Source organism: Doryrhamphus excisus, chromosome 3 (genome assembly GCF_030265055.1).
Source record: "Doryrhamphus excisus isolate RoL2022-K1 chromosome 3, RoL_Dexc_1.0, whole genome shotgun sequence".
NCBI classification, from domain to species: domain Eukaryota; kingdom Metazoa; phylum Chordata; class Actinopteri; order Syngnathiformes; family Syngnathidae; genus Doryrhamphus; species Doryrhamphus excisus.
In genome coordinates, this window is record NC_080468.1 from 6734045 (window position 1) to 6752818 (window position 18774).

At 39.0% G+C, this 18774-nt stretch overlaps 1 protein-coding gene across 5 annotated transcripts in view; it reads right to left on the reverse strand.

Annotated features, from left to right (window-relative positions):
- LOC131125082 (adenylate cyclase type 1-like) overlaps positions 1–18774 on the reverse strand; it is a 47689-nt gene that overhangs the window by 17061 nt on the left and 11854 nt on the right. For all 5 annotated transcript variants that reach the window (XR_009128973.1, XM_058066234.1, XM_058066235.1 and 2 more), the window contains exon 4: positions 9130–9241. Coding sequence is in view for 4 of the 5 variants with exons in the window: in XM_058066234.1 (XP_057922217.1) it covers positions 9130–9241 (112 nt within the window). In the remaining variant the exon portion in view is untranslated. The remainder of the gene's footprint in view (positions 1–9129; positions 9242–18774) is intronic.

Here is an 18774-nt window from a genome sequence, read left to right on the forward strand (position 1 = left end):
GGTAAGTTTTTTTATATACAGTTTCGCAACAATTAAAAAAAAAAACCATAATTGGACTTATTGAATGTAAGCTAACCAACATTCAAAGCAGTGGGACTACAGTGGTGTCCCAATACCTTTGTCCAGAATCACCATACATGTAAGTAAACATTTTATCTTTATTATTTAATAAAGTTCAGACAGGCGGCACGGTGGTCGAGTGGTTAGCGCGCAGACCTCACAGCTAGGAGACTAGGGTTCAATTCCACCCTCGGCCATCTCTGTGTGGAGTTTGCATGTTCTCCCCTTGCATGCGTGGGTTTTCTCCGGGTACTCCGGGTACATTCCAAAAACATGCTAGGTTAATTGGCGACTCCAAATTGTCCATAGGTATGAATGTGAGTGTGAATGGTTGTTTGTCTATATGTGCCCTGTGATTGGCTGGCGACCAGTCCAGGGTGTACCCAGCCTCTCGCCCGAAGACAGCTGGGATAGGCTCCAGCACCCCCACGACCCTCATGAGGAAAAAGCGGTAGAAAATGAATGAATGAAAGTTCAGACATTGTGTAAATAATAAGTACAGCCTGTACAGTTACCAACAGTTTTAGGATGGCCCAAGTTTCTGTCTTCTGTATACTGTATATATCGTATACTCTGTATACTATATATTTTATCCCTATAATTAACGTTTTGAGCTTCAGGAGGTGTTGAAAGCAGCACTTGGCTTAAATACACCCAACCTCCTATGGTGGTGCTGAGCTGATCAGGTCTGTTTAGGCTACCTCAGGTGATTTGGTGGATCAGTAACAAATGGCACTATGGCAACGGCTGCAGTGAGCCACAGCCAACGTGGGGAAAGCCCCATCTCCCACTCTGTACTTTTCCTGTGCTAATCTGCACGGTGGCTTTAGGAGCTGATTCAGAACCCAAGCAGGGATTACCACTGTCATGTGACCCAAGCATCATGGACAAAGCGGTTAGTCAGATGAAGAATGAGAAGTAAGTGTGTGGAGCATTAAAAAGTAAAGTCACACTAGCCATCTTTTTTTTTTTTAAAAAAGGTTTCCTACCCCAGAAAGATTGTAATCATGAATGACAACACTACAACAAGAACAATCATAATGCAGCACTCTCACAGGTGTGATGTAGCTTTATTACCAGCAGCCTAGCTCACTCTTTCTCTCAGATACACACACACACACATACACACCATATCCATATGCATGCATGCAAATGAGCACACACTTCAATGCACCCCAACAAAGACACAAAGGTGGAGACAAACAACAGAACGGGAAAACACGCTGTAAAGGAGAGCAGATGACAAAAGCAGCGGAAGAAAAAGCAGTGCAATGAGTCATCAATGATTTGTAATTCTTTGTTATATATTTTAAACATCCTGTAAGTTTTAGGCCTTGGTATGGGAAGCAAATTTGTTTCACTGTTGTAATCTTTGCCTTAAATGTCAATTTCCTGGATCAGATTATAGCAAAGGCTTTCCATTGATTATATATTGTTTCCATCCATCCATCTCTATGCCAATTGTCCTCACTAGGGTCGCCGGGGTATGCTGGAGCATATCCCAGCTCGATTTGGGCGAGAGGCAGTGTACACCAGGGGACTCAAACACGCGGCCCGCGGGCCAAATGTGGCCCGCAGGATACTAGTTTGAGGCCCCCCCTGATATGAAAGTTTAATGTTAGTGCGGCCCGCGCAAGTTTGATATGGATGCTGTATGGTATCATGTACCCAGAAAAAATTATTACGTTTGATTAATGGTCATGTTAAAGGTTAAATAACTGTTAATAGTTATCCTCCCTATCCGTGTGGAAGTGGTAAGTTTTGGGCTATTTAAGTTGAAAGGAAATAACTTGAAGGCTACCGTTTAGGTTGCTAGCTCTCTAGTTTGCAAGTTAGCATGTGTCTCAAGACCATATGTGCTGGCTTTAGCCTAGCAAACATAACGCGCACTGAAATCAAGTACAAAGTCCTCGGGGCGAATGTTACTGTAATGTTAGTCTATTGTTTGGTGAGATGCACAAATATAAGTAACGCATATTTGATCACCGGAACAACAGGCTTTTATTGCAGGTTTCAATTTTACTTCCAACAGGCACTATGATTTCCAATAAAACACGTGTTACTTTTACGGCTGAAATCCACAGCAAGCTGAAACTCAACTCTGAGCCCCCAGCGTGACTTCCTGTCCACCGCTCACTGTGCTTACCTAGGCGACTCATTCATAGCAACACACATGAGCATGAGTCTTATTTATATCTTAAATGTCTTATTTACTATTATGATGTCTACAATATTGGGTAAAAGTGAATACAGGGGTGTTCGTTCATGTCTAAAGGGGCTATAATAGTGTTAAAAAAACATTTAGAATTTTACAAAACAGATTTTCTATGCTTAAACTATGAAAATATTTTATTTATAAATAAGGAATCCTACTGAGTGGAAATTCACTTATCACGTTTAGGGCTGAACTAATCAATCGCAATAAAGAAGGGATTACTGTAATCCAGTGCCAAATTATTCAACTGCTTCTAGAAAATGTCTGACATTATTTTCATGTTAAAATACAACAACCTGGATATCTCATAAAAGCGCTGAATATAGTTCGTTTTAATTTGCATTCCTAGTCAAAGTCTGAGATTGGCTTGTTTGGTTTGTGCAGAACTCCAGACGCTGCGGTTCTGAGCACAAAGTCATCTTATGGGAACAGTCGGACTTAGTGGTGATCTTCGCATCTGCTCATGAGTCAGTGTATTTGAGTTGTGTTTACACAGAGATTCCAGCCACTGGCAGATGACAACCACAGCAACAGCAATCACAGTTTGTTCGTAAGCAATTGTTTCATCAGAGCGGGTAAAAAAGACTAATAATTTTTTTCCCGAAAAAGTCATAATCTTACAAGAAAAAAAATCATATTGTTAATTGAGTGTTACTTAAGTGTTACTTGAGCCCTATTCAAAGAGCAAAGCGACAGTAGATGGCTATATCAATGAGGCGTCTAAAAATGGAAGCATGAGACAGCACCAGAGTGTATGGAGAACCATGGGGCATAGCAGACGCAGTTAAGGGAAGTAGGCTGCCGCATGTCAATCAAGAAGCCGAGAAACAAGGAGCGGAGGAGTCTGAAAGTTGTGATGCAGAGAGGTCTTGTGACAGGACAGAAAAAGACAGACAAGAATGAAGCGCCTTGTCAAACTCTGCCATGGAAACGACAGAGATACACACATTCACATACGTACGTCTGGAGTGGATGCACACATGCAAACAAACACACACTCCATCCGATGCTATTAATGTTAGAAAGCACCGCAATAGCCATCCATCTCATGACAGAAGCTGTTGTTTTGGGTGCTGAACAGCCTGTTGGAAACTCAGCCAAGGAGTGTGTTTATAGAGAAAAAGGACCAGTTGGTGTGTCATTTTCTTGTTAGCATCCTCTTAAATAGGAACCTCCATCTCTACACTGTGTATAGCAGGGGTCTCAAACTCAATTTACTTGGGCTCCACTGGAGCTAAGGTCTGGGCGAGAGTGGGCCGCATCAGGTTTTCCAAAAAAAAAAAGCATTTGCTTTTTTTGCAATGATATAAACTTTGCTTTGGTTTTCGATTTTCTACAAGAAAAGCTCTGATAAAACATTCCACTGTTCTCAAATATCTTACTTTTTATTTTTCTACACAAAACAAGATGAAAAATAACATCTATACTCTTTTTATATTACACAACTGCAGGGTCTTGAGACACATGCTAACTTGCAAACTAGAGAGCTAGCGACCTAAACGGTAGCCTTCAAGTTACTTCCTTTAAACTTAAATAGCCAAAAACTTACCACTTCCGCACAGATAGGGAGGTTAACTATTAACAGTTATTTAACCTTTAACATGAACATTAATCAAATGTAATAATTTTTTCTGGGTACATGATACCATACAGCATCCATATCAAACTTTCATATCAAGGCGGGGGCCTCAAACTAGTGTCCTGCGGGCCACATTTGGCCCGCGGGCCGCGTGTTTGAGACCCCTAGTGTATAGTATTATCATCGATGTAATATGGAACAACTTTTTTGTACACTGACACTGACTTATGCATGGAGTGTTGTACTTTAAAGAAAAATTGAGGAGAGTGACAAGAACCCAAAGCTTTCCTGAGGTGTTAACGCCTCTAATCGTCAGTCTCAGCAGTAGTCAGCAGATTCTTGTAATGGTGCCGAAGAGTTATAATTACTCCCAGCTTGTGTTCCAGTGGGTGGTGGGAATCAAACTGTCGACACTTATCAGTGTGAGTGGGTTTCCTGTAAACCTCTTTTTTTTCCCCCAAGCTTCTGCGGACCAAGAAGACAATGCCTATTGTTCGTTAAATCTTGATTTAATGACACTAGCCATGTTACTTACTGTAAAACTACAAGTCTGAAAACTGCAGATTCCATATTACAGTATTAATTATTAGTATTTTTCAACAATTTTAAATAAGTCGGAGAGTTCTCACAATCGTGTATTGGAAGTGTCTGTTTCCAGGTCCAATTGTGCACCTGCAATTTATGCATTTGTTCAACGCTACAGGACATACAGCAGGGGTCTCAAACTCGATTTACTTGGGGGCCACTGGAGCTCGGGTCTGGGTGACACTGGGCCACATCAGGTTTTCCAAAAAAAACAAACAATTTTTTTTTAAAAAACTTCACTTTGGTTCCAATTTTCTACAAGAAAAGCTCTGATAAAACATTCCACTGTTCTCAAATATCTTACTTTTTATTTTTCTACACAAAATAAGATGAAAAAAAAATAGAATAAGAATAAAGAAAATCAATCAATCAGTAATAAATAAATATAATAATAATAATGAAACGGCAAATAATAAAAACTTAAGAAACCACATATAGTTTGTGGGTAGACAAATTATTTTTTTCAGATTAAAATGAACAAAGCATTATTAGAGCCCTGTAGACATGACAAAACACGACTATAGTCACATTTATACTCTTTTTATTTACAACATATTGCACAACTGCAGGGTCTTGAGACACATGCTAACTCGCAAACTAGAGAGCTAGCGACCTAAACGGTAGCCCTCAAGTTATTTCCTTTAAACTTAAATAGCCAAAAACTTACCACTTCCACACGGATAGGGAGGATAACTATTAACAGTTATTTAACCTTTAACATGAACATTAATCAAACGTAATAATTTTTTCTGGGTACATGATACCATACAGCATCCATATCAAACTTGCGCAGGCCGCACTAACATTAAACTTTCATATCAAGGCGGGGGCCTCAAACTAGTGTCCTGTGGCCACATTTGGCCCGCGGGCCGTGTGTTTGAGACCCCTGAAATACAGCAAGACGACATGAAGGATTGGGACATGAAGACACAAACATTAGCAACACTATAGCATACCTATGTGAGCTACAGTGCTAACACATTTTACAGCAACATCATGCTAGGTTAGCCTATGATTTTGTGGTTCCTGCGAAATTTTTAATTTTAATGTATTTCACCCACGGCCCGCCTCCAGGCACGCCCACTCCGCTGTGGTTGGTCACACTAGCAAGTACTTAAAAGGACTTCTGGTTGGTGCCGCTAGCTAACGGTATAGGAGTTGATATCTTGATATAAGATATGATATCTTTTTAAAATGTCCGCTTTGCACATACAGCCATATGTGTTGGTTTGTGAATCTGATCCCAAAGTAGAGACTGGACAGTCCGACGTCTCTCAATTTTGAGTAGCTTTTGCATTTTATGCACTTTTTCTACTGCATCGGTAACAGAATGTGGTCACTAATTGTGGTGGGAAAAGGCTATTAGCAACCCCGCTCTCTCTATATAAGTGCTTTTGCACCATTGCACAAAATAAACACAGTTAGGACACTGATAAGGGCGAAGTAGAGCTTGGGGGAAGGCAGAGAGTTTATATATCAGGAAGTTCGTCCCTCTGTGATGTCACAAAGGAACGGTTTTACCACGCCTTTTCAAACCGATCGTTTTGAGCCATCCCAAACTTCTTTCAGGGCTCACTTCCAAATGCGCAAACCTCATTATCTGAAACTTTGGCCTCATTTAACAACAAAATACAACATTCTAACTACATTTATAGGTCAGAAAAGTGGAAAAGTATAAGAGAGTATAATAGAGAGCATAATAAGAGTATAATATAATAAGAGTATATATAATAAGAGTATAATAAGAGTATAAGAGATCCCTTTTAACAGCTCCACATGAACTGAAAATGCAAATCAAGCTAAAATATACCACATATCTGAAAAATACTTACACGTGAACTATGTTATTATGAACAATGTGGTATTGCGTTCAAAGACACAACATAATTAAAGTTGAATTCATATGTTTTGAGTGTATTTTCTGGGATTTCCAAGCATACTTAAAAGCAGCAAATTGTACTTGACAGTAAGAATATCCACTTTTTGTTCTTATTTGTCTTTCTGTTTATTTAGACCACACATACACTCACAATAAAGATGCTGCTGTGATGTTCAGAGTGTCCTTGAATCTACCTCGTGGTCATTTAGTGTCCTTCCAAGGCTGAACAGACTGTATATACAGTTGGAATTACACTCCTGTTGATGTGTTCCTGTGTCATAGTTCGAGTTATAAAAGATGGCCCAACTATGTGTGACTCTGTGAGGATGCTACACTGTGCCTCCATCTGCCGTCATAACAGAGGTGTGGTTTGCCATGATGTGCATGTGTAAATTACACAAAAGGGAGTCTTTAGGAGTCCCTCGCACTCTTATTCACGCGTACCACACGCACCAGACTTGATCGCTGTCAACAACATTGCAGGAGACCAGGAGACCAGGGTTCAATTCCACCCTCGGACATATCTGTGTGGAGTTTGCATGTTCTCCCTGTGCATGCGTGGGTTTTCTCCGGGTACTCCGGTTTCCTCCCACATTCCAAAAACATGCTAGGTTAATTGGTGACTCCAAATTGTCCATAGGTATGAATGTGAGTGTGAATGGTTGTTTGTCTATATGTGCCCTGTGATTGGCTGGCGACCAGTCCAGGGTGTACCCCGCTTCTCGCCCGAAGACAGAATAAATGAATGAATAACATTAAGAATCATAATGATAATAATACTAATAATAACACAGAGTACTATTGTGCCCATATTCCAGCTAAAACGCAACTCTGAATGAACACCGATGATCACCGATCATTCATAAAAATCATGATCACATCCTATCCACATATCTGGAACACACACAACCACAAATCTTATCTATATCTACTATACATCTATATCTATTATATTGCGCAATGTGAGTGAAAAGTGATTATGGGACTGTTATTTCATGTCTACAGCGCTCTAATAACATAAAGAAATGTACATAAAAGGTTGTAAAGAAGTTTTATATGCTCTATGAACAAAAATATTTGATTTATAAATAAGGAGTTTTACTTCACAGGAATTAATTTATCACGGTCAGGTCTGGAATCAATTAACTGTGATAAACGAGAGATTAACGTGCATGCTTTTTATTGGACATAGTGAAATGCAACCTTTAGAGAGGGAAGAGAAAAGAGGCTTGGTCTGCAATATGAACAGTTCTTTTGGAGGACAGTGTGTTCCTGGCCCAATTCCCATGCAGCTTGACTAGCCCAAAGAGTGGACAGGTGGTGTGGGGACGGTGCTGGAATGGTATTACGGTGATGACGCCCAGTGGCCATGTGCTATATCACCCGCTCTTTCTAAAAAAGGAGAGGAGGAGCGCTGGTGTCCACAGTGACCACAGCTATGAGTCACTGGCAGTACCAATTCCTGCCAAAGTTGATCACAACAAGCGAGGGCTTTGGGTCAGGGCAAGGCTACAACATGGAGTCAGGTATTTGTTCCTCAGGTTCACCAGAAATTGTAACAATGCACTTGTCCAGTGTAATAGATGCCATATATCACATACAACAACATACGTTAGCAACACTAGCATAGCTATGTGAGATAGCTAACATTACACTCACATTTTAACAGCAATGGTTATGGTTAACATGCTCACTTAGCCTATTTGCTAAATCAGAGCTCCAGGCTTTATTTTAAGATGTGTAGCAAAGCCTATTTTTATGATGGCCATATACACAGTGTTTAAAAATGCACAATAGGCTAACTATAAGTACTAGTTTGGAGTTGTTGTTTTTTCCCCTCCCCTCCCCTAGTGTTGCCCCACCCCTTTCATGCAAATTTCCCCACTGAGGGACGAATAAAGGCAAGGCATATCATAGTTGAAGGGTTTTGTGTTAGATTTATGAAGGTGGTGTTTTCACTTGCGATTGTTGTGTAGGTGCCATGGATAGAATTTCGATGAATGTAGGAAGTTCTTATACGTATGCGAGGACATGTTAAACATTAGACAAGACATTTGTTAAACAGCCTGAGCCTGACTGAAATATGACTTAAAAAGATACACTAACCATTTCAATACAATGGGTCACCATTCTCCTTTCAGTCATTTCTATTTTTTGCATGTAAACATGCAAGTTAAAAATAGAACAGGGCAAAGATAGTAAGGGAAAAAAAAACTTCTGCGAAAGCAAAGAAAAAAAAAAAGGTTTAGTTGTAATCTTTTTTGGATTAAAGGATTTGACAAGGGCATGTGCCTGGTGAAAGTAACAGGGGGCAGATTACATGTAGATAATGCTGTGGCGGGAAGGGGGGGTGCCCTACGGGACTCGGTGTCAGTCAAATAACAACATTTTTAAAAATGTATTCAAACATAAATTTAAGTCTTGTGTGAAATCACATTCCCAATGCAGATCTTCCCTGCAGCAGTGCAAGCACAAACGGCTGAAATATTGACAGATGGGATTAGCTGAACTCTTTCCTTGCATGCAAACTGAGAGAAAGATGGAGACAATTGCAACTTCATTCAGTCTTTTCACACAGCCAGCATGGAGGCAGCGTTTAGCCTCAGGCAAATGTGGACTAGATTAAAGTGCTCTGCCAACAGTTCCTCAAATGAACCACGCAATAATTACACATCATAAGGGGGGCGGTCTAGTATTCACTGTGACACCATGTTGGAGCACTGCATGCAGACATTCAATGTTAGGTGTGCATCCACAGATATAGAGTCGACACTGTAACTGTAATTAATGGCTAAAAGAAGTAAGACTCACCGTGGCAAGCTCATCAAACTTTCCAAACAGCTCATTCAGGAGTTTAACCAATTCCTGGGCGGTGCACTGGGAGGCCAAGCTGGTGAAGCCTACGATATCTGCAAACAGGATGCTGCAATGGGCAAAAAGAAAGGAAGAATTAATTGCTATTCATTTTTATTCTGATTATTGATGAGATCTTTAAGGACGCCTTCATTTGGTATTCTGGTCAAAATGTTAGTTTACAGATACACAGCAACTCCTATTCTATTTCTGTCGTTCCTGGAAACGCAGGTCATATGGTAGCCTTCCAGCTCAAAGTCCATGACTTTGTTTTCAAGAAATATTCAGTTCTGAAGATAATTTCTCTAGATAATCTCCAAAAGAAGAGCGCTGCAAAAATGTTTGGGAAACACAGCATTGTGTCAAAACCGTGTGTTGATTAGCCCGTTAGCTTGGCTAACAACTTGGCTTAACAACTGGTGTTTAATATTCATTGTTATACCAAATTTTGTCTCTCACCAGTCGTTAACCAGTTAACCAAACTGTAACCAGTTGTTACAGCCCAGGATATCCCTTCGAGAAGATTCCGATTATAAAACACGTGCTCCAAACCGCGGCTCGCTTGCTACCAAGCCTTGTAACGGCTGTCGGCTTCTTACTGTTCGTTTGTTAGGGTGAGTACAGTACTCTTGCTTGTCCGAAATAAGGCAGATATGTCAGCACACGTTTCTAGAGTTTCACAAGTTATGGTCAGGAATTTTCCCTAAAATGTAAAAACTCTGATAGCAAAATAGGAGTTCTTGCCGTGACGTTCTTCTTTGTAAACAGATTAAACTGCACTTAATCTAAGACGAGTATACACAGTTTTACAGTGAAATAAAGATATGTCCAACTGTTAAATCCTATGTCCATTATTAATATAAATATATATGTTATAAATATGTTATATAATATACGTAAATGTTCACACTTGACCCAGCGAACCATACTAGCAGAGCAAAAGCACTAGAGCTTCTTTTAGCATAGTAGGACCATAGCCCAAATTTGGGCCTCAAGCTTTGAGTTTTGCAGCAGTGGGCCGCAAGCGCTGTGGGACTGCGTAGTAGGTTATCAACTGAAGACACCAGAGGTAGGCTAACAGCTATGCTACTGTATGTTATCCATGAAACGGTCAGTTACAGTGCAGCTTCCAACCAGATGGTGGCGGTAATGTGTCAGTCAGTTGTTTAACAAGCTTGCAGAAGATCAGAAGAAGACATTCAACTATAACTAGCAATGGAAAAAAAAAAACGAAAAAAATGAAGACTGCCGAAGCAATTGTTAAATTAATTTCCTGATTATAAGGCTATTGTGTTATTTGTACTTTAATTATTTAGTTATTTGTACTATTTAAATTTTATTTACAGTTTATTTATTTAATTTGAAAATATTATTTTGAATGTATTTATTTTATCACTACATTTTTTATTGATTGATTGATATTATTGATTTTTATTCTGACTCCCTTTTTGTTAGTAAAATCTAAATATTGGTCTTTTTTATTAATAAGCCTTACTTAAGCCTTTTTTGCTTGATTTGTTCCATGAATTATTAGCAAAAGTTAAAATAGGTTTGATAAAAATATTTGTAATGATCACATTTTTTCATGTCATGTTATTGTTCATTAAACTTTAATCAAGTTTTAGCTTGTTAAACTGTGAGTGGATTTGATTTATTATCGAAAACAAATAAATGAGATCAATTAAATCTATACAGCGTTAATATTTAATGGGCTCCGGGCCAGTCTGCAATGAAAAAATCTGGCCTCAACGTCAAAATGTTAAGAACCCCTGTTTTAGCAGAACCAAACACGACATGTGTGAACACAAGTGTTTCTGAATTGTTGTTTCCCAGTCATGGGTAATCTAATGAATTACGACTTCAAACATTACAACGTGATTACTCTTCCAGACAGTGAAATGTGGCACATTATCATGCACTGATGTCTAACAGCTGTTATCTGACCTGGCTCGCCCAGCCACGCACAGGACAGGAGTGTTTTTTCTTCTGACTGTCCTACAGGACTAGTCAGTATTATTGGCTAAAGGTAGAGTACAATTTCATGGAAAGTTCTAGATTTCCGGTAAATGGGTATTGTGGTTACAAACCTCAACGTGGCACAAAAAGCTACACAAGTGAACTCCATGCAACATTGGCGAGTCCAAGCAGTCTGTGGAGTTAAAACTGGTATTTTCAGGATGTAAGTACAGGCACTACTTCAACATCGTTGATGTAAAAGGCAAGAACATGGAGTACATGTGAGGTCACTTCACAACAGTATGTGTTTTTCTGCTGATAATGATACGGCAACACAGCAACAGGCTTAAAAAACAAGGGGGAGTAAGGTATCTTCACTTAATAACTTAATACTTATAATCTAATATGTTTCATTCATTCATTCATTCATTCATTTTCTACCGCTTTTTCCTCACGAGGGTCGTGGGGGTGCTGGAGCCTATCCCAGCTGTCTTTAGGCGAGAGGCGGGGTACACCCTAGACTGGTCGCCAGCCAATCACAGGGCACATATAGACAAACAACCATTCACACTCACATTCATACCTATGGACAATTTGGAGTGGCCAATTAACCTAGCATGTTTTTGGAATGTGGGAGGAAACCAAACTACCCGGAGAAAACCCACGCATGCACGGGGAGAACATGCAAACTCCACACAGAGATGGCCAAGGGTGGAATTGAACCCTGGTCTCCTAGCTGTGAGGTCTGCGCGTTAACCACTCTACCGCCGTGCTGCCCGCCACTGTGATATGACTTATTTATTGAAAGTTTTTAATAACCAACAGAACATGAGCTAAGACCATTGCAAAACTGTCAATTCAATGGCAGTACTATTTCATACAAACCAAAATTTTATATGATGCCTGTAATAGAGTAATAGGAATACATGAAAAATGTATTGTTAAATTATATATTTTTTTGCTTCAAAATTAAACAAAATTAAAAACAAAATAAAATAACTATTTCAATATTTTGTTAATTATTCCTGAAATTTCTCCTATATAAAAGAGTATAGATTCAGAGTCCTTAGTTATGATTGTGCAAAGCTACTTTTACAAAAAAGAAAAACTGACATTTCAATGTACCTTTTGGCTGTCGATGTGAACATCAACTATGGATTAGAGTCCAGCAAACTAATCAAGGATTGCAATTAATGGCCAGCAGCAGTCAGAGATAAATTAAACAATAACAACCAGAAAAAGAGAAACAGTATCTGTCCTATTTTGACTGGCGGCACAGTCGAAGCACAGCGGCTCAAAATAGAAACAAGAGTATTCTCACGGGGATCAAGGTGAAGACAGGTCCTGTTAGGTGCTGGAGAGAAGTCATTCAGGGATATTATACAGCCACCAAGACCGTGTTAGCCCTCATTCTACAAAGCTGCTCAGTTTAGACTGGTAGTACTGGTAGTGGTGGTAGTTGCAAACAGGTTTCCGGAAAAAAATATCACAGGTTTGCATGAAAGTTTGTTCACGTGCATAGCTAGAACACATTTACATTTTTTGCACATCTCAAGAAAAATGTGTCATGTAATAGAAAGTGCTTTTAAATATGCTTTTATATACCGCTGTTCTGGCATTCCAATGTAGTAACATAAGAAATTGGTGTATCAGAGTCATAATAGGAGTAGATGTGGAATTTATTCACCTGTTCCTTTTACATAGAGCCTGTGGAAGCCACTCAACATTCTACAATCACATAATTAAATACGCAATGTCAGCACCAGCTCGAGAAGTGAGTCTCGGCTGAAAGCAGTGTCTGATAAACTTTCACACAGGTGGCATCCCACCTCTGATACTTCCGAAGAAGGAAACAATCTCATTTTGTGTCATTGCCGTTCACAGAACAGCAACACATGACAAACACAGGAAAGAGCTGGTTTATATCAACAGTGTCTGAAGGGCTGTTGGCACAATCCCACCTTTGTTACTACTCAAATTATAAGTATTGTAATGGCTTGGATTCTACCTCCAAAGCCGGAAAAAATCACCATTTCAATGCTGTTGACACAAGAGTGTCACGGTGCGGCTTGTGAGTTTCTCGGTTCGACCCCAGGATGCAGAGATTAGGACACAAATGCAAGTAAAAATATATTTATTTTCTTGCTATGCAGCAGAACGGCGCACTAACAAGTACAACTCAACACAAGACAATGAACCGACAACGAAGGGAGCGCGCACCTGAACTAAATAGGCAACACAAAATAGAAAACAGGTACGGGAGATAATTGAAAGGAGCGGAAAACAGAGCAGAGCAACAGAGGAAGTGAATACAAAATAAGGGCATGAACAAGGAACAGAGGAACAGAAGAACAGAGGAAGACTAAGCTGTCACGAGTGGGTGAAGCCCGATCGTTGTGTTACGACATGCAAAATTGTTTTAGAGCAGGGGTCTCAAACATGCGGCCCGCGGGCCAAATGTGGCCCGCAGGACACTAGTTTGAGGCCCCCGCCTTGATATGAAAGTTTAATGTTACTGCGGCCCGCGCAAGTTTGATATGGATGCTGTATGGTATCATGTACCCAGAAAAAAATATTACGTTTGATTAATGTTCATGTTAAAGGTTAAATTACTGTTAATAGTTATCCTCCCTATCCGTGTGGAAGTGGTAAGTTTTTGGCTATTTAAGTTTAAAGGAAATAACTTGAAGGCTACCGTTTAGGTCGCTAGCTCTCTAGTTTGCGAGTTTGCATGTGTCTCAAGACCCTGCAGTTGCGCAATATGTTGTAAATAAAAAGTATAAAGAGTATAAATGTGACTATAGTCGTGTTTTGTCATGTCTACAGGGCTCTAATAATGCTTTGTTCATTTTAATCTGGAAAAAATAATTTGTCTACCCACCAACTATATGTGGTTTCTCAAGTTTTTATTATTTGCCGTTATTATTATTATTATATTTATTTATTACTGATTGATTGATTTTCTTTATTCTTGATTTGTTTATTTATTTTTCATCTTGTTTTGTGTAGAAAAATAAAAAGTAAGATATTTGAGAACAGTGGAATGTTTTATCAGAGCTTTTCTTGTAGAAAATGAAAATTTTGTTTTTTGATAAATGCGTTTTTTTTTTTTTTTTTTGGAAAACCTGATGCGGCCCAGTCTCGCCCAGACCCTAGCTCCAGTGGCCCCCAAGTAAATTGAGTTTGAGACCCCTGTTTTAGAGTTTAAAAACATCCCTCATTTTTTAAGGTGTAGTGGCTTTTATTTTGTTGCGGTGCACCGCCACAGTCAACTGCATGTAGCAGAAACCCTCCCAGTGACGTCTGCCTTTGACTGCCTTTCTGCTGTCTGTCATACGTCACCCAAAACGAGGAGGGATAGACGTACGTATTAAAGAAGACAATCTGTGAGTGACTGACAAATATTCTGAATGCTCAATGTTGCATTAGCGCAAATTGAATTCCAGCATAGCAGTGGGCCAAATGTGACACCTTAACTCGCATTGTGGATACATCCAGAACAGTGGCCAATAATAGAGCAAAGGACTGGATGCAGCCCAAATTGATTTTGAATAGGCAGCCTACACAACACATGTCCAGTTATCTAATCCCTCGAGGTAACACAATAAATCCTGTTGCAAGCCCACTAAAGACTGAAAGAGCCAAATAAAGTTTATCTTTTCCAGTTAATTCTATTTTCTATTCCCACTAAAGCTTCTCCAGCTTGATGTCAGGCAGCAGCGACAAGTAATTATTTTTAATACAGATCTTTGTATTTAAAACAACGTAAAACTACAAATTGACAACTGAAATCTTGCTGATTGCTTAGTAAGTGCCTTGAAGCAATGCGGGGACATCATTTAGTGCAGAATTATTAGAAAATATTTCATTTGGATGGACAGTAGCAACGGCATAAGTGCTTCTCAGCAAACACATCTAATGATGAACATTGTCTTGTGAAGCATCCCATAGCCTTTGTCTGGAAAATTAGACAAAAAAAATACTTAATACGTTGTACAGCATGAAAGAAAGTTTGTCTCCACTTTGTTAGTGTTTATTCTATTGAGTCAGCTCTGAATAATTTTTAAAAAAGGTATTTAAAGCCCATGTGGAGAGCTGGAGGTGTAAAGTTGCATTGAGCACTCATGTGAACTTGTGATCTTACTGTGAGCTGGCAAATGTATTTGCTGTGGAAATTAGCAATTGTGTGAAGAATTATTTACTTTGATACATTTGGTATCTTTGGGGGTGCCATTCCAAATATGAAAGCCTAGAATACAAACTTGCTATGTTCACTAAAATGAGCAATCTTACAATGTGTAATAGGTCTCAATAAATACTGAATATCTGAATGTGATCTTTATAGGTTAAGTATCATTATCGCATACTACAGTATTAATTGGCCCTGTACCCTAGAAACCGCCCATGAATGATACGGGAAAAGGCCGAAATGATACTGTGTCAAAGCCCAGGGCAGTGATACTGATAAAATATAGAGTTTAACCATGTCCAGTATCAGCCCCCGTAGCTGTCCACTCAGAGCGCGCTGCTCTGGTATCGTGCCCGTGAAACAACCAATCAGAGAACAGCGCACAAGCGTGAACACACAGCGTTTGTTTTGCTGCCCAAACTTGATTAATGGAACTTTAATTGTCAGACATTGATAAGATAAGACTGTTGATAAAATATTATTGTTGAAATATTTTTGCAATTATTGTGTTTACACTGTTTAGATATAATAATAATGTAATAAACTGAACATTTTATGGAAACAAAATGGTCTTTTGATTAAATAGTACATGATAATAAGCTCATGATTAAATAGTATGTGATAATAAGATCATCACATGGTTTGTCTGGTATCAGGCCCAGTATCATGCCCCCAAGTGTCAGTATCAACCTTCTGTCTCGGGCTGATACTGACACTTGGGGGCATGATACCTGGCCTGATACCAGACAAACCATGTGATAAACTATAAGTATCACCCGATGTCACTAAAACTAACCTATGGCCTTTGTCATCCTACAGATGCTGTTGTGGAACTCTCCCTGAGGCAGATGCCATCCTTGTTTCCTCCAACTGCATACAGCGTTGCAAAATGATTTGCCACACCATAGAGGAATGCAGCTTGGGCTTCATCAACCATAAGCCTGTAAGTCCTCCAGCACATCTAAATGTGAACTTTCATTTTATTAACATATACAGTATACCTGCTAATCCTATATAACAAGTGTGTCAAATTCAGGCCCAGGGGACCAAATCCAGCCCACTTGTGTGGAGTTTGCATGTTCTCCCCATTTTCTCCGGGTACTCCGGTTTCCTCCCACATTCCAAAAACATGCTAGGTTAATTGGTAACTCCAGATTGTCCATAGGTATGAATGTGAGTGTGAATGGTTGTTTGTCTATATGTGCCCTGTGATTGGCTGGCGACCAGTCCAGGGTGTACCCCGCCTCTTGCCCGAAGACAGCTGGGATAGGCTCCGGCATGGCCGCGACCCTCGTGAGGAAAAAGCGGTAGAAAATGAATGAATGAATGACTAGAGCACACGCAGGCCACACAGCAAGGATATCCGGGTTCGATTCCCCCCATCGGTTGGCATCTCTATGTAGAGTTTGCATGTTCTCCCCATTTTCTCAAGGTACTCCGGTTTCCTCCCACATTCCAAAAACATGCTAGGTTAATTGGCGACTCCAAATTGTCCATAGGTATGGACAGGGTCCAGTCCAGGGTGTACCCCACCTCTCGGCCAAAGACAGCTGGGATAGGCTCCAGCACAGCCTCGACCCTCATGAGGATAAGCGGTAGAAAATGAATGAATGACAAAAAATGCCAGAACCTGACCTATTACACCATGTCTGTCCAAAATAACACCTTAAAAGTCCATAAGACAGTCAAAGGTGATCATTTTAAATTACAGCAAAGCATGCTGGGGAATGCGTAATCTGTCCATACTACAGGTACACATCTCACAGATGCATACACACAACCATAGTCGTATATCCACAGACTATAGTAGACATTTCAAGCAGGAATGAATGGACACAAATGCACATGTAAAAACAAATGTCCATGTGGGTGGGGGATAATGTCCAGTTCAGCCCACAACCTAAAATAGGCTTTGGGTTTTGGCTCCTTGCGCAATTGAGTTTGACACCTCTGCTATATAACATACCGTATATACCGGTTAATCCTGGGCTCAAGAATGTGTTCATGCAGACACACATAATCCAGCTTTGTTTTTCTATACTTGTGGGGACAGGCAATAAAAATAGCTAGACAATGGATAAAACATAGCCCATCTACAAGCTTACAAGGTGTTGGTCACTATGAAAGCATTATGGGCTTCAGTGTGTATCAAAAAAAAAAACACACAAGACTGTCTTTATTTCTTGCATCATCCTTTGGTCCATACCAAAATGTATTGCATAACTTAACCCATTTTCCGGTGGTCAAAAACATAAATCAATGGTTTTGTTGTTACAAAGAAATGTGAATTATTGTACTGCTTGCTTTCAATATCCCCCAACTTGTTCGCTGCTCCCGCGTTCACATTCGGCAGAGTTTAATCATATTTTTATTTTTAGCAACTGATCACAACAATATCCGCTGGGCTGGAGCCTAATCAGATCAAACAGTGCCCACCTTTCTCTAAAATATAATAAAGAAAGCTTGGAGTAAATTGAGCCACACGCTGTTTATGTTCTAATTAAAGTCCACCCCAATGACATAAATCCCATCTGCGTCCGATCTGTATGGTTCTCAGAGGGGGCACTATCAGTGGGGAGGCACAAAAGCAATCAGCAAAACTCCTTTCAGATGGTACCCATATTTAGTCACCAACACACACACACACACACACATACATACATGTGTGTTATGCAACGAGAATGTTGGCGTTTCTATTGCATTTAATCCCCTGTAGCATCTTAATCCTACGACTGAGCAAACTTTCCCTCTCAACATTTGCTATTTCTTTGACCAAGGCAAATAAAAATAGGAAACCAGGAAATTGTTAATCCTTTGAAAAGTGAAGACTGAACTCCGTCTGACATTCGACCTCAGTTGCATCCAAAATAGTACTTATTCAAAATCAACCTGTTTGCTCCTTTGAAAAAAGCTCCATAGATTTTGCCGGTTTGATTTCCTGACTTTGTCAGGAACATATATTCACTGGACACATCATTAGGTACATTTCCCATTATGTATATATAATAATATCCAATATAAGCACTGTATCAAAGAGCCTTCCTTTGCGAAAGAGAAATCAATACATAAATAACAAAATATATTTAGTTAGATATATATATAATATATACAGACCATTTAATTATTATTATTAGTAAAAATATAAAAAATATATATAAAAAACTAAATATATTTTGATGTATTGATTTCTCTGTATCAATATATATATATTTATATATAATATACAGAACATTTAACTATTATTATTAGTTAATATAAAAATATAAAAAATATATAAAAAACGAAATATATTTTGATGTATTGATATATATATATATATATATATATATATATATATATATATATATATATATATATATATATATATATATATATATATATATATATATATATATAATACACAGAACGTGTAACTATTATTATTAGTTAATATAAAAATATAAAATATATATATATTA